The 17953-nt window shown below is 32.5% G+C and overlaps 1 protein-coding gene across 1 annotated transcript; it reads right to left on the bottom strand.

The window, feature by feature from the left end:
* Positions 1-14861: 14861 nt before the first annotated feature.
* On the bottom strand, positions 14862-16178 carry LOC110737493. Its single transcript, XM_021917850.1, has 2 exons — positions 15840-16178; positions 14862-15523 (listed from the first exon to the last, which is right to left on the bottom strand). Exons 1-2 carry the CDS (start codon positions 15969-15971, stop codon positions 15074-15076), a joined length of 582 nt encoding a protein of 193 aa, XP_021773542.1. The 5' UTR covers positions 15972-16178; the 3' UTR covers positions 14862-15073.
* Positions 16179-17953: the final 1775 nt, after the last annotated feature.

Below are 17953 nucleotides of genomic sequence, written 5' to 3'. Positions count from 1 at the left end.
AAAGATTTTGGTGGATTATGAGGTTTTAACTTTACTGACGAAGTATTCTAATCTTTTATTTTATATTAATCACAATAATTTAATTGAGACACGTGTTAATGTACAATTTTGACCATTAATATGAAGCAAATGTTTTGTAATAGAAATTAAAATTTAACTACTCGTCGCGTAAGTGTATAGTGTAGCGAAATTTCTTGTTCAATATGAACAATGTAACATGGAGATCATAACCTCTAAGAGAGGCTAGGTGAAATAAACATGTCTATTAAAATGTGTGGAAGATAATATATTGCAATTACTAAGTTGTAGTAGCTCAACTAAATTATGCTCCATGTAATGTTTAATCACTCTTCAGAATAAAATAAATTTTTTTATAAATGTATGACGATTATTGTAAATGAAATTTAATCTCATATATTAAGTATTGTCTTTAAAAATTTAACCAACTAAGCTAATTAATTATCCTTATTAGAGTATAAGTTTACTACGAAGTATGAGTTTCAATTTTTTTAAAGAGACAAAACAATTTTTAAATGCTTGAGACAAAAAGGTTAAAGTTAAGGTTATAATTGCAGCATACATATAATTATTCGTGATACAACGACCCTAGATAAGGTGATTGGTTGTCAAATCAGCTTATGTGTCACTTTTCACTTTGTGTTTTGATCTCCATCTTTCCAAATTGTCTATGTTTCACACAGTTTATGCTTAAAATGTGTTTATGTTTCTCTACAATAAGCAAATTTTATTCAACTAGTTCTGCCATTTATAGCCATTAGCCATATTAAATTCATACATAATTTTTTTTTTCATTCCATACTAATCTTATGACATACTGCATTTAGTGTCGTTAATTACTATGAATTGATTATATTACATACATTTATGTTACGGCGGAGTAGATGTGACTAACTATCTCTTTCAACATTTATATATACTCGCTCTTTTAATTCTTGTAATTTTTAAATCATTACTCCGTAGCTTATTAAGCAATTTTTAGCTTATGTTGCCAAATAGACCCATTCTAACTGCATGGACAATCATAGAGTTATTTTGTTTAGAATTAATAATAACTATCTATCTGAGTTCGTTGTTCACCTTATCATACTTATTCAAGAAAACTTAATTCTAACAAGATCAAGAAAAAAAATATATATACTTCGTAGTTAGTATAAGTATTAATAAGGGTTAATGGCTACGTACACAAGTTTAATTTACAACTAATATAAATTATAAAATGTCTTAATAAGATCCAATAAGTTGAGAGAAGTTCTAGCTCACATGTAAGTTCAAATAAGTTTGAAGGTGTTATTTGTGACTTGAATCCAGGCAAATTGGTTACTTTAACTGCACATATCTATCAATCTAGAAATGTTCGTGAGGTGGTTCAAACTGGAGGTGGAATATTGTTTTAGTAGATTCTCAATGATAGGGCATAAGCTTAATGACAAGGGCATAAGCTTAATTATTCTTTATTTAGGGTTTCATTAGGGTTTTCTTATTTTATTAAAAAACCATTTGGTGTACAACAAGGTAGACATGTAAGAAGCTGCCAAAGCCAATTCAAGCTTGATGCTACTCCACTTTTGTGATAGAGAATTTTGTATCTTTTTCATTGTAGTTGTTCTTTTATCCTCCGTGAAAGATTAATCGTTGATCTGTACACCCGGGTGTACCATGAGCATGGTACACCGGGTCAAAAACGACGCTGCCCAAAAAATAAAACGCAGGCAACAAATAAATTAAAAAAACGCGGAAAGAACATACTGCTTTCAAGATATATATATATATTCAACAAAGAACATTCAGCTGAAAAAGAACATGTATATTCATTAAATTTCGGAAAGGAATCAACCAAATCCCACATTAATTGATACAATCTTTTCAAAAAAATTAAGATTCCAGAATAATTTTCTCTTTTCTAAATTATTTTCTTCAAAATATTTCAAGATTATTTTCAAAATTAAAATTCAAAAATTCATTTTCATATTTAAAATTTCAGTTATTAATATTTTATTTGATTTTCTTAAATTAAAAAAATCTCTACCAAAATCAATCATATTCTTTCAACATTTTTTTTTATGTAATTATTATAATATTCGTTATACTAATAATGGTCATGTGTAATTCTTGTGATGTTCTTTATATATTTTTTTATAATATTTTTTATCAGAAAATATGATGTACTTTATTTTTGTATGTAAAGTACAATTAATTATTAGCACTATTTTTCTTCCATATGTCCACTATTAATTTTATGATCTTTATTAGATCTTTTGATAAAATATTTTAAATGTCCATGTTATCTAACTGTGATTGTAATGTACATTTATTGTCACATAATATCCATTGCTTATTGTGAAAATGTTCTTTAAATTTTTGTTTGGAACGTCCTTGTTAAATTTAAATATTTTAATTTAAGTAGTGCTTATTACATAATATAATCATGTTCTTTATAAATGTTATAGATCTTCTTAGGATCTGAAAACCAATCATCAATATATGATGTCCAAAAAGAATATCTTCATCAACCATCGTGATCCTGAAAAAAAAATGTACACACTTATTTAATATTATTAACATAAAAAAAATATAAATTTAATAAATAATATTGAAGATGAATAGTTTAATAATTAAAAATGACGTAAAAACTAATTTTAAAATAATATGTGTTATATCACTCAATACCCTAAAGAACATAAGAGTTAAAACAAACGAACATGAACATAGAAGAACATATTATTCAAGTAAAAAGAACATAGTTCATATTATTGAAACACAAAGAACATTATACCTTAAAGAACATTTTTTGTAATGTAAAGAACATATAGTTTAGATTCAAAGAACATATTAATTGGACTTAAAGAACATATTTCATTACAATTAACAAATTGAATGTGTGATAAAGGAACAATCATCATAATCAGAAGAACATCATCTTCAACCTTTGAAAATAATACCAAAAAAAAAAAAAAAAAAAAAAAAACCAATTTCCTTTGATTACAAAATAATCCACAAATTATGAAGTTTAATAATTTAAGAGAACATTATCATTAGCATCAACATCGTAATTATAATTATAAAATTTTAATACGAAAAAACCTATAAAAAAAATTACCTTCATTTGATTATGAAATCCTCAAATTCATCTTCATTATTAACCAAATTTTCACTCTCATACGTATTATCAACAAATCTGTAATGGAATCATGTCGAATTTTTTACACCTCGCCATTAATTTTCTCTTCTAAAATTTTCTCTCTCTGGAAATTCTCTCTGTATTTCGAAATTGTAATTATGTCTCTCCAAAAATATCAAATCTATTTTTGAAAACTATTAATATGGAGAATAACTAACAAATCCCTTAAATTAAGGAGGAATCATTTAAAAAAAAAAAAAAAACTAATTTGAAAAATGTCTTTATTTTCTGCAGGGTGTACGGTGAGCATGGTACACCCTGATTTACTATGCAAATTTCAGTGAAAGATAACAAGAAAATATTAACTGTACATATGGAGAGTAGGTCATTTTCCTCGACTGAACCACTTATGCATATATACTTTTTGTTCATCTTATCTACTAGAAGTATTATTTGCACCAAAATAAAAAATCTACTAGAAGTATTATTTACCATATTTTATATTTAATGTGTTGTTTGTGCTCCACCCAAGTCAAACACACCATATAATTAACTCAATCAATCCACCTTTAATTTCATACAAAGTAACATAATTTAAACTCCAATAAATACATAAAATGCACCGATGATTAGAATGCACTCTAATTGCACCCTAATTGCATACATATGGAGTATTGCTTTGTAATATTAAAGTAAATATATATGAAGTAATGAAGTAATAAATTATTTTCTCTGTCCCAAATATAGTTCATGTTTGTGTTTTCTCACGGTATTTAAGAAATAGTAGGAGAAAGTGGATGAAATACATTAATAAAAGTGGAAAGTACAATCATAGATAACAGTTAGAGAGAGAAAGTAGAAAAAAGTATAAGACATGTGCAAAATTTAAGGGTAAATTAGAAAGTATAATGAATAAAGTTAAAAAAATGATGGTATAATAGTCTTTACATACCATCCAAAAATAGAAATAAGAACAATATTTTGGATCTCTAAAATAAGAAAACAGAAATTATATTATGAGACGGAGAAAGTATAAAAAGCAAATGGTAAAACCAATATTTCAAGCTTTTTTTCACTAACAAAGTAACTACAACAGTAGATCTGATGTAGCTAAACCGATGAATTGATGAAGTATATGCGGTGGGTTAGTTGGGGTTGTACTATAGATAACAAAGTTAGTACTTATACAGTAAAAAAAAATACTTACTGTATAATTCATGGTTCACTTTTTTATTTTTGTTAATTTACCCCATGAATTGGGATCTATTACGCGTGGGTTTTGCTGCAAAAGCAATAATGATTGGTGACCCAATTTCTCCATTTACGGGCTAACGGCCCACTCTAGGCTTCTTGTTGTTTGATTGGATGATTCCTTCCTTTTACAGTTTTACTGCAGACACGTGATCTTTATTTTTTACGCTTTTTTTAAACTCGTCATTTGGCAGCTAATCAACTTCACTGATAACTAGTACGGAGTAGGTTTTTGTAGATTTCAGCAATGTATTTTCATTATTGAGAACTTTGTGCATAGGTGAATGCTTGAATTAACATGCCATTGGATTTAGAATGAGAAGGATAAGAAGAACAATGTTAGTCCTTTGATTCAGAGCGCCTAAGATTTGCGATTGATTCACATGCTTTAACCTTATCAGATTAGCACCTTAATCCGGTTGTCGGTCTACATGTAGAGCTACTTATGTGTATCCTTGAATTAACATGCCATTTGTGCTTTTACTCATGTGTTAAGTGTGCCATATGAGCAAAATTGATAAAATATGCCGCCAAATAATAATAATAAAAAAAAGGTACATCTGGTAACGACTTTTATAAAGTCTTGTAGACTATAATGATAGTATAGGTTGATTAAATAGAGTATAATATCAAAATCAAGGAAAATTTAAAGTCAACAAATCCCTTATACACAGGTACAAATGTTGGGTTCAATTTCAAAAATAAATAGGATCTAAACTAATTTAAACATAGATTTGCATGACCTTATGGCGGAGTCTTTAAATGGACTATATACAAAGAGTTGAAGGAGTGAATGTGTATTAGCTAGAAATGATGAAGAAATGAACAAAAATGAACAGCCCAAAACATGGCCTTGTATTATTTGAAAAACCTTGGCGAATGAACGGACAAAGGGTGTGTTGTGCCTTGTGCGTTTGCCAGGGAATTAGATTTCTTGTTAGAAAGATGACAGATTAAAGGGGTTAAAGGCTAGGAAACATACCTATTTGGTAGGCTAAGGAAAGGGAAACCAATAACAGAATCTGACACCCAATGTAAAACTCTACAAGCCTTAGTAAAGAACTCTACTTTCATATGAAGCACTTAGGAACAATATATGCATAAGATCAATAATTAAGAGTAAACAACCTTTGCACCTTGTAAGGTACTCTTGGTTCTCTATTTATACTTATGGAGAAAAACGTCAAATGTTTCGTGATTTACGGTCTCAATTCATTATATGGTCTCTAATTAACAAAGTCAGCTCTTAGATATGGTCTAAGAGGCTTTACTCTTTTTGCCTAGCAATTTCATTCTCATAAACTCGTAATACTATAACGAATGTGTTTATTTCAGAAAATTTCAAAATTTACATACATATGCTCTTATTATTGACTCTTTAGGCAAGTTATCCTTAATCAAAAGGTTTAAGATTAAACTTAGAGATAAATTAAATCCCGTTGATCATGAATTAAAGACATACTAGTAGGTTATAGGTGTAGCCAAACAAAATAGAAGTCTTAGCAAAAGAAAATAAAAGGGCCCATTTGGATTCCAAAGCTAAGATGCAAAGTAGTTGGTTCACAAACAATAAGATCAAATTGAAGGAAGACATCCAATGAGAAGGACAAGTCTTGTTTGGTGAAGTACAACTTTATATTGTTAGTGTACACAGTACATCTATCTTCAATACAATGTCGTATATCGCACCTTGGATGGCAATTAATGCATCAACTATATTATAAGTACCATTCATAAAAATAATATGAGTATAGTACGTACTCTAACCTTTTGCTTCTGCTTAATGTATTGCTTTGTGCACTCATCAATAAGATGAGCACCCAATTGCTATTGCTAGTACGTACTAGCTAGCCTCATCTTCTTTCCCTTTCAATCTTTGGCTCCAACCACCTAAAGTTGGGTTTGATGTGTATGTCTCCTTTTGTTGTTGTCATTTGGGTTAAAGTAAGTAGTTCTTGCACGGTCAAACCATCTCGTGTTATGTACGAGTATTCTTTTCATGTCACATGTATCTCTTACACGATACATTAAGTAGACGATGATTTTAGTAGATGATGATTTGCATATAAAATGATGTTAATCGGTTGTTTAAATTTTGGTTTTTTTTGGAGGGGAGTCCTGTATCAGAATTAAAAACAAATAATTTGATATCAAAGTCATTTTTTGGTCTTGTATCATAATTAAAGACGAATAATTTGATATCAAAGTCACTTTTTGTCATACTTTTCCACCAAATGAGCCGATTGCCAAGGTCACGAGATCGATGAGATGAAAAAGAAAAGGGAAATTTTCAATGATGACCCCCAATTTCTGCTACGCACACACAGTGACCCTGTTGAAAATAGATTAACTATGGTTAAATTTTCATTAAATTGTAAATATAAATTAACTATGGTTAGTTTTTTTTTTAAAAAAAAGTAAAACAAAAATCCTTAATCTAACCACCAACCGAGCCAGCCCCAGCAATAGTCCACCACTACCTCCTCCATCTCCTCCATCTCCACCCTTTCCCCCTCCCCTTAACTGCCACCGCTTGTCGCTTCGGCCCAAGACTAGAGATGGTTCCTCGTTCCCCCCGCCGGCGACTCTACAACCCCAAATTTCGCCGACGACCTTCCCTCTCTCTTCTCTTCCCACCGCAATCTTAAATAAGGGGTTCGATTGAACCACAACCATCATCCATTTAGGGTTTCGACTGAGGTAAGGTGGTTCCGAAACCCTAACCCCAACCACCCCACCTTAGTCGAAACCCTAACTGAGACGGTTTGGGTTCGATCTGGGCAGAGGAGAAAAAGATGGGGTTGCGGTGGGTGGAGAAGAGTGGCCTCGTGGACAGGGTTTGGGGTTCATGGTGGGCGGTGGTCGAGGTGGGGCTGGGATAGCGTCGCCGACGAGGGGGGGAACCTAGGGTGCTAGTAGTGAAGTGGGAGAGGGAGATGGTGGCTGGCTGGTGGTGTGGGTGGATAGTTGGTGGTTGTAATTTTTTTTTTTCTTTTTTTTTTTTACAAAAAATCTAACCATAGTTAATTTTTATTTACAATTTGATGAAATAAGGTTATAAGTGAGATAGAATTTTTAAATAGGTCATTTTGTATAATCTATTTTCAAGAGGGTCACCATGTGTGCGTAGTACAAGTTGGGGGTCACCATTGAAAATTTCCCAAAAGAAAAGGGCAATGAAAGCTTACTAATAATGTAATCTTGACTAAACTAAGTCAACTTCCATCGAAAAAAAAAATCTCAAAAGAAATTATTTTTATTACTTCTAAAGTCATTATTAATATAGTCCTAAATACATGTGTATCTTGTACCACCTCTTATAGATCATTAACTAAAGCCTTTTTTAATAATGGGGAAGATGTAATGAAAGTGTACCTTAAAAAACATTTATTATTGGAGATATTGATTTTGCGTGTGAAGAGATCAGAGAGAATCAAATCGGAATTAGGAGATAGAAAAAAACTCACCCAATAACGCAATAAGCTTAGGGTATAATGTGTGCATCAAATTTCATTGTTGGGTCTATTATATTAGGGGGTTGTTTTGATGTGATACATGCACGACTTTAAACAATATTGCAACTTCTAGCACCATTTGATGCGAAGTCTTATACTCCTAATCCCTAACAAAGAAATACTAAATGTCATTAGTTTTATAGGTTAACACTCATGGATTACAACCATCCAAAAGTAAAAAGAAGAAATTCCAACCCTCTAAAGTCCAAAAAAATAAATTTGAACTAAAATAAAGTGTTGTTACATTTTGATAATTTGAACCATATGTCTAAGAGAACGTTTTAATTTTCAAAAAAAAAAAAGCCTAAAAATAAAATCTAGCACGAGATGAAAAATGTCACCCAATATTTACATCTTAATCTCAAAGTCACCCATTAAAAAAAAAATAAAAAAAAAATCCTTATCGTACAACCGTGTCATACAAGAATCACAATTCACAAATTCTCGAAAGCAGAATTAATCATCTTGCTCAAATCATGTCTTTTTCATATCTAAGCAAAAGGAGCGGGTCCGGGCATCTAGTGTCTAAAGAGGATTAGAGGAGTGATGAAAGACATACATACATTCATACAATAAGGTCACATTTATACATAATTCGGACCACTTATAGCACTTAAAAGATTACATCTTTGAGTCCTATTCCATGAATTGGAAGCATTTAGAGCATGCAGATTTGTTCCTTTACTTGTCAACAACATTTTTACTCACGTTATTACTCATTAACTGACAGTACGTCGTTGTGCTTCCTTGTTTATCATATTCCTATTTTTTTTTTTGTCACTCATAAGTGTATACATGTTGTGGCTTAGCCCATGCTTTTAGCTACAATAAGAACAACACAATGAATTAAACTATTGCATCATGTGTATATGTCCACAAAATTCAAGAAGGTGCTTTTGTTAAATCCTTTGTATTACCATAACAAAATCTCATACAAATGTGTTTTTTTTTTCATATATATTTATCAAAGATTCTTCTCAATCTTTTAATCCTTTTCATCTTGCATTGTTCAAATCATTGGGCCCTTCCTTGATGGGTGCTAATAATGGGCTGAGATTGTTTGATCTGACATCTTGTATTCTTCAAAGTGCTAAATCCTTCCTTATTAGGTGTTGATAATGGGTCAGGATCGTTCGTTCAGATACCATGATAAATCTTCATAAAGTCAACCTAAGCTAGCACAAGCCAACGCTAGAGTATAATATGATCACATATAAACCTAACAGAGTTCCATCCTAAAATCAATTATTCTTTCTCATTGATGAAAAAAGGAAAGAACCTCCGCCCACCAATCTTACATGTTACTCCGTCATTCTTCCTTCATTTCTTCAATGTGAAACAACTAGTCCTACTTGATCATACTAGATTATTTTTCTAACAATATTCAATGGGATAAATAAAGAGAAAAAATGAAATATATAAACTTATTTATGTTAGGAACATTTAATTTGTCCAAGATCAAAAAAGAAGGAGGGGGGGGGGGAGGGGGGGGGGGTTGGGGAAGTCAGGTGAAGATAAAGAATTATATCTTAGAATCTTAGAAGCATTAGATTCGGGAGTGATGTTCATGGTTCCCCTTAAAGGACAATATTGTTTGGTAGTAACTATTCATGTAAACTCATTAGCATACTTTACTTTTAGAAAATCGATGCAAATTCGTTTAAATTAAATGAGTTAAGGCATGTTCTTTTAAAGTGAATTATAAGTTGAGTTAATATAAACATAATAGAATTGAACTAAACTAACTAAAGTTGAACTTAACTGAATTGAATAATGTTCCCTTTGTTTTTTTTTTTTACTTTTTTATTTGTTCTTCCTACTTTAACTGTTTATATTAATTAATTTTACTTTTGATACCTTCAGTTATGTATTATTCTGTTTTTTTCTTCAAAAAAATGTATTATTCTGTTTTATTTGGCGCAAATGATTACTAAACTTCATTTTAAATTGATTAATTTAAGCACAATATATATAAGTATGTCATATGCATTTGTACTCTTCTTATCCAATAGAAAATGACAACTCTTTGGTGTATCCATTCAATTTATCTGAGTCAATAAGGCCAAGATTCCAACATAGATTCCTTATTTCCTACCTTTCATTAAAAACATGTAGTGACTGAGTGAATATTTGTATCATTGAACCTTCCAAGTTTCACAATTGGATCCTGTTATACAAGTCTAAGTTAAGTCATGCATGATACAATAGGCCTACGTGTTTGTATGCAAGCTAAATGAACTAGGCTAATTAGACCCATGTAATGGTGAACCATGTGAATAGTTTGATGACTCGTATATAGTATCCATTGTATCCATTTTCCTTTAATTAATTCGCACGATCGAGCTAATGTTTGTGAATCTCTTTGTCTTAAAATCTTATTTGTCGTATTTTTAAGACTAGTTTGATTATTATCATGGTGAGCTATATTGAACAACTCTACGTCTTGTTCTACACAGTAAAATGTAAAATATATAAATGTCTCCGTTTTGACCTTATTGAAATATAATAGCCTATTACATTCCTTATTTGACGAGTCCTTTAGTCCATTATGTCATTTTTTATGTAGAGATGATCCTGGGCCGGGTCGAGTTTTGCCCAAAAAGCAACCTATTTTTAGACCAAGGCTTCGGATCGGGCCAAAGTTATGTCCAAACCCACTATTTCGTAAAAAAAATGACTTTTCTACCCAAAATTTTAACTAAAAATGAGTTTTTTGGATTGCCGAGTCTGAATTCTAGGCAGAATATTCTATCCAAACGCGGGTCTACTTTTTTGTAAGTATTGTAACTAGTATGAATGTATGATATTAAGATATTTGTCGACTTAATGAATCATAGGTAGCTCGTTTGCATCAAAGAAACCTACGTGATTGATGTACAAATTATAGGTGTGGTTTCATTGTACATATTCTTGATCCTATTGGGTCAACTATGCCTTAGATGCATTTCATTTGGGCTAATAACTGATTTTCGATTGGGCTATGATTCATGATGTCCACATGGGCTTAAGTAACTATGGTTTTGTACACTTGTGCAGTTGTAAATTTTGTAAAAGTTCTTATCCATTTTATTGCTTATCTAATCACACCACCTTTAAAAAATGTTGATTTCTATATTATAATTTACTTATCTTATTTAAATGCGTTTTTTTATTGAGACACATAAATTAATTATTATTGAATATTTTATTGGGAATGATCGATTTGTATGATTAAACTCGATCAGATTACGGAGCGGCTCTTCTCCCGGTCGAACCTCCACCAAAAAGCCCCCGGACCTATGGAAGGATTGGGTGAACATCCAACCACAAATGAACGAAAGAGCGAGTAGACTTGGAATTTTTCCAACCATTACAATTCCATCGGTTGATATGAAGATTATATTATGGAATGTACGTGGTGCAGCTAGCAAGGATTTCATCCCTCATGCTAGAGAAGTGATTAATACTCATCACCCAGAAGTATTAATTATGCTGGAAACTAAAGCTACCAAAAAGTGTGCTAGTGACACTTTTAAGAGATTAGGGTTTGAAGATCACAGAACAATCCAAGCTGATGGGCTAAAAGGAGGAATTTGGGTGATGTGGAAAAATCCGGCCTGCTTGGTGGACTTTGTCACTGAACCTCCGCATGTTTTTCATGCCGTATTAGTTCTCTCCCGATAACCCCTCGGCTAGTGGTTGGTGACATGAACGAAATAACTCGACAGTCGGAAAAAGTTGGAGGGCGTCCGATTGCTAATAATCAGGGCCAAATGTAGGCTGAATGGATAGAAGAGGAGGGTCTCATTGACCTAAATTTCAATGGCCCGATGTTCACATGGAATAATGGGCAAGATGGCTTAAACTTGATAAGGGAACGACTTGACAAAGCTCTGGCAAATGCAAAGTGGATGGAGAACTATCCAAACACTCAGCTATTTCATCTACCTAGAACTTACTCAGATCATTGTCCAATTTTGGTAGACTCTAATCCCATTAAAATTAGGGGTAATCACCCTTTTAGGTGTAAAGAAGCTTGGATAGAAAACCCTATTTTAAAGATTTCTTTAATCATACGTGGGGAATGGGGAATAACAATTTCATTAGCTCTAAACATAGCTTAATTTGTGTGGCTTACTTTAAAAATATTTTCTCCTCGAAACAGATGTCGCAACCTAGGTGCGTTAATTTCCAGCCTAATTCGGTTATTAGTGATACTGATCATCATCTTTTGTGTAGCAAAGTGTCGGAAATAGAAATCTTGGGAGCTCTAAAAGCCATGGCTTCTATGAAGAGCCCAGGACCTGACGGTATTCAACCAATATTCTTCAAAAAATATTGGGATACTGTCAAAGCTTCTATTACCTCCTTGATTGTCTCCTGTTTTGAATCCGGAAAAATTCCTCAAGATATAAATGAGTCCTATATAGCCCTAATCCCTGAAAATGCGCATCCTGCCAACATGAATGAATTTAGACCAATAGGGCTATGTAATTCCATTTATAAATTGATCACCAAAATTATTTTCAATAGAATAAAACCGGTGTTGGGGGAACTTGTCAATCCTACCTGTCCAATCTAGCTTTGTAGAGGGTAGAACTATTGATGAGAATGTGTTAGTTATTAAAGAGGTTGCTCATCTTTTTAAAAAATCTAGTAAGAGGAAGTTAATGGCCTTCAAAATTGATATCTTATGATAGTTTAGAGTGGGGGTTTATTAGGGAAACTTTGTTGGGAATGAATTTTCCAGGAACTCTTGTCAAACTCATCTTAAGTTGCATCACGACTCCTTCCATTTACATTCTTTGGAATGGCAATATTACGGAAAGTTTCACTCCTTCAAGAGGAATTCCACAAGGAGATCCTCTCTCCTTTTATATCTTTGTCCTTTGTCTTGGGAGACTTTCTCTCATGATTGAGCGAAAGGTAGGGCAAGGACTTTGGAGTCCTATTAAAATAGGTGATGAGGTTAGCCTCTCTCATCTATTTTATGCGGATGACGTTTTCCTATTTTATAAAGCTTCGATAGAAAATGTTGAAGTCATTAAAGATACCCTATTGGAGTTTGGTAACAAATCGGGGCTTTTCATAAGTCAAGCCAAGTCCAAAGTTATCTTTCCTCCTAAAATGTGTCTCTATCTCAAACTAGCTATCCTCAACGCCTCGAACATTAAGGGTTCTCCTTCGTTTGGCAAGTATTTGGGTATCAATATATATACGTCCTAATAGGTTTAGAAAATCAGATTATATGGATCTTCTCACTAAGACTAGAGTAGAATAAAGGGATGGCAAGCCAAGTTCCTTAATATGGCGGGTAGGAATACCTTAATCAAATTGGTGCTAAATTCCTATCCTCTTTATGCTATACAAACCACCCTTATTCCTTGTGCAATCCTTGATGAGCTAGAAAGAAGTTGTAGAAGGTTTCTTTGGAACAAGGTGGATAGATCTCACTATCTTGCTAGAACTAGTTGGGATAAAATTTGGTTACCTTTGAGTATGGGAGGTCTAGGTATCCGAAACTTAAGGCAATGGAATATCTCTTTTATGGCAAAATTAGGATGGAGAATTTTTACTGATCCCAATAAGCTTTGGGTGAAAATTCTTAAAGCCCGATATTTCAAAAACTCAACCTCCTTAAATAGCTTCCCTAATCAATCCGACTCTCCCCTTTGGAAGGATATTCTAAAGGGCAAGGACCTTCTTCTTCAAGGAATATCTTATAGGATGGGTAATGGGGACGATATTTGCCTTTGGTACCACCATTGGGTTGGGGAAAAGCCTCGTTATCTTGTGATAGATAGACCCATTCCAGACTCCATTGCTCATTGGAGAGTGAGTAACATTATTAGAGAGGGTAAATGGGACCTAAGAAGGGTCAAACACATCATTCCAGATTTATTTGTACTCTTATAGAGTGCATTCCTTTGCCTTCTATTGCGTCTATCAATAACTCCATTTGCTGGGGAAAAGAAAAAGATGGTGAGTTCACTATTAAGAGTGCTTATAGGCTAGGCTCCAACTTCACCTTACATCCTTCCTTCATTCCTATCAAATGGAACTCCATTTGGCGCATCAACTCTCCTTATAAGTATAAAATGTTTGCCAACAAATACTTCCTACTGCCTCAACCCTTAAACAAAAAATTGCAGATTTTAATCCCATTTGCACCCGTTGCGAGCTTGAAAATGAAACTCGCCTTCACATTTTTAGAGATTGCATTAATTCTAAGGTTTTGTGGTCTCGAATTCTCAAAGGGAATAGGTGGTTCGTGGAAAATCAAGGCTAGAAACCCGGCAGAGGCTGAGCTCTTAGCAATAAAAGTAGGGATGAAACTGGCAATTAATGAGAAGCTAAAGAATGCTTATGAAAATGATATGGTGGAAAGCTGCATCTAAGCTCACAGTACTGAAAACCTTGCCTTTTCTTTTATGTAATGGCTTTTGTTGGATTGAAGTAGAACAAATTTCTTATTTGCACCCGTATGGTTATTTTTTTATTTATTTTTATTTTTTATTTTGGAGCTGCTATAATTGCTTCCTTGAACTCTTTGTGGTTTGATTGATAAAGTATTATGATTTCCCTTTTTCAAAAAAAAAAAAAAAACAAAAACCCTCTTTTCTATAAAGGAATCTAGCTATGGACATTTATTCTCTATTACTCACTGTGAGAAACTCACAGTGGCAATTTCGTAAATAAAATGTACCACCGTGACCAAAGTGATACAATTTTATCATCCATTTCGTAAATAAAATGTACCGCCGTGACTAAAGTGGTACATTTTATTTACAAAACTACCACTGTGAGAAACAAAATTGTTTCTCTAGTGAGTAATGGAGGCGCCCTCATAAGTGTCTCTAAACCTCTATTATGTGAAATTGTTAGGATGAGCATATACTCACTCTCACACCTTTATACATGTCTATTGATATTTGATTGAAAAAAACATATCTCTTGTTCAATATTACAAGACGCACTTTTGTTATATATATATATATGGTGTAATTATTATTTATTACATATATGATGATGTAATTATGCTAACAAGTAGTTTAAAAGTTTGTGTTCTTGGAATTATGTAATACAACAACATTCACTCAACTTGCAACATACACCCCAGAAAATGGGCGTTATCGTTCATACAAAGTAAAGTAAAGCTTTGTTCAAAAAAGTAAAGTAAAGCTAAAAATTAGTGAGAACCTCGTCTCAAATCATATCCTCCTGCCTTCCTTCTCAAATCTTCAACATGTTTGTCAACTTTGCCATGACTATTATCATGGTCTTTGTTATCACCGTCTTCGTCGCATTTGCCTAATACCGTATCTTTAACCTTCTTGGTAGTGTCCTTGACGCATCCGAATGTTTGTTCCATTCCTTCCGCGAGTTTCTCCCCCACAACGAAGGTGGTTTCGACAGCGCTCCTGGTTCCGCTCTTGGCTTTGTCCGCGACATAATTGGTCGTGTCTTCGGTTGTCCTTCTAGCCGCTTTGTCGTTCTTGTGGACATGGTGGTTGTGATTGGGGTGGAAGTTGAGGTTGTTGTGAGTTTCATCGTAGGGATCTTCTACGGATGTTTGCCTTGGGACGATTTTAGGCTCGGCTGTTGCAAATGGTACATCTACTTTGTTGCTATGAATGTTCTATCATCATATAAACAATCTTAATTAGTTTTTAATTCATTAGCAACATAAAATTAAATGATCATATATCTGAACTTAATTGAGCATATTAAGCTAGCTTAAACTTATCCTGGTTTTTAATATTTTTAAAACTATACTCTATGTTAATTCTATTCATATTTGAGCCACACTAATTTCGTCGATAATAAATCAAAATAACTCGAGGAGAACACGCCTAAATTAAATCATGACGGCGCAAAGCGAGTATATAGTAAAATTAAAAACGGTAATTGAGTAAAGTTAATTGTTGTAATAATAGAGAAGAGGTAAAACTTGCCTGAGGATTATGGTTAATAGAGGAGAAGCTAGTAGCCGTTAGCATGTTGATAATATCATTTTGATAACCAACTTTGGACACATTATTATTGATGACACTTCTTGCAGCAGAACTCCAATATTTCATCAACATTGTATGTAAATATGTTTTTTTTTTTTTTTTTTTTTCTTTTTAATGAAAAATAATTATAAACACAAATTGTAGAAGGAAGCATTTCTAAGTTCTGTTATTTACCTATTTATGGGGAGAAAATTGTAAGAGGCACGTAGAAGAAGGAAGTGGCAGTCATAACATGGTATTGACACGTTCATATTATTAAACGTGTCTAATATTTGTGAATTTTGGTGTCTTTTTTGTAACACACCTTGGCTTGTAATTTTTAATCAATTTACTAGTAGATATAATTTGATAAGATCCATCAATTAGGACATTTTCTTTTCCCTTGTTACGCAATTTATTAAAAGGGCTCTGGTTTTATTTATTTATTTTATAAAGTAAGGTACACGGATTAATAATCCCTCTATCACAAGAAGAATCATTAGAATCTAGAAGTCTTCCTATCACAAGAAATACTACTAGAAAGTCTCCCTATCACGGGTTAAACAGGCTCTGATAAAGCTAGAGGAAGTAGTAATAATGCAATGTTACTATGTATTGTTAGTTATAAAATATGACAATATTGTAAATAGAGGAACTCATAAAAAGGAAACGACGTTGGTACCACTGAGTTGTGAATTGTACCATTAATAGTAAAATGGTACTATAAATAATTATAATGGTATCAAAGATGACTATAATGGTATACATTTGAAGCATATATTTTTACCATTAGGTTGTGAAATTAACCATTGATTGTGTAATGGTATTATAAATGTTTTTTTTACAAGTATTATAAATGTTTATAATGTACTAAACTGATTGAAGTGGTACAATACACACTAAATATTAAAATTTAAAGTGACGTAATGTGGTCTCATCACCTTTTATTGCTGTACAAAATGTTTTAATTACCCCGATTATGAGTTTGGAATACCTAGGTCCTAGGTGCAGCTAGTGCTAGTTGGCCTGGTCCCTGGACAAATAAAAAGAGCATTTTATTACAATGAACATATTGGTATTATTTAGATATATGATCCTAGGTATTAAATACCTAGTAGGCGGTCGCACACCTAGCAAAAATAACCTAATTAACCGCTACTATGTAGACTGGCAAATAAGGGTCGAATCCCAAGAGACTATGGTTCACCAATAACTATTTAGACTCAAGTAATTACTAAGCAGAATTCAACAATGATCGATTAACTAAAGAACTAATGTATGGAAAATTCGAAAATAAACTAAAGAATATGAAGAAATCAAATAATTAAAACATCCAAGATCAAGTATCACCACAATTACGAATGATGCAATTATATTTCTACCCCTAACATACAATTCTAATTGAATGGGGAAAAGTAAATCCTAATCAATACCAAGGACCTCTCTCGAGTATCAATGGCTTCTCTGACATACAATCAAGCCTATTCTCATGGTATCATGCATATTAGAGACATTAAACACAATACTATCACTTCCCAATCATCAACCCAACTATTCTCATGTTGAAAATCAAACCCTAAATTGATCTACTCAAATCCGTTTAAATCCAACTCTCGTTGTGATAGAAACAATGGAATAATCACAATACTAAGATTACGTCTAACCTAGTATTGGCATAATCACAATCAAATTAGCATAGCAATTGTAAAAGTCATTAGAGAATTTAAAGTTTTAATTCATGCATCAATCATAATTGGGCTACCCTAGATCTTGGAATAGGAAATCTACTCACTCATAATGAAATAAACAATAGCAATCATAATTATAGAAAACATAATTGAAAAGCAAAAATAATTGAAAAAAAATGAAATAGAAATAAATACCAAAGATTCTTCAATTGAAAGGAATTAAATTGTTGAAGATCAATGCTCAAATCTAATGGAAAGAATTACAATTGCTTCAAAATATAAAACTAGAACTCTAGAGAGAGAAAGAGGACTAAAGGAAAAATTAAAACTTCTTTTCTAAAGAAGATTACAAGGGGTATTTATACCCTTAATGACCTAAAAAAGATA

The sequence above is a fragment of the Chenopodium quinoa genome, unplaced genomic scaffold (genome assembly GCF_001683475.1).
Source record: "Chenopodium quinoa cultivar QQ74 unplaced genomic scaffold, ASM168347v1, whole genome shotgun sequence".
In the NCBI taxonomy this organism is placed as follows: Eukaryota; Viridiplantae; Streptophyta; class Magnoliopsida; order Caryophyllales; family Amaranthaceae; genus Chenopodium; species Chenopodium quinoa.
The sequence above is the reverse complement of the archived record's forward strand: the minus strand, read 5'-3'. Positions and strand labels throughout refer to the sequence as shown.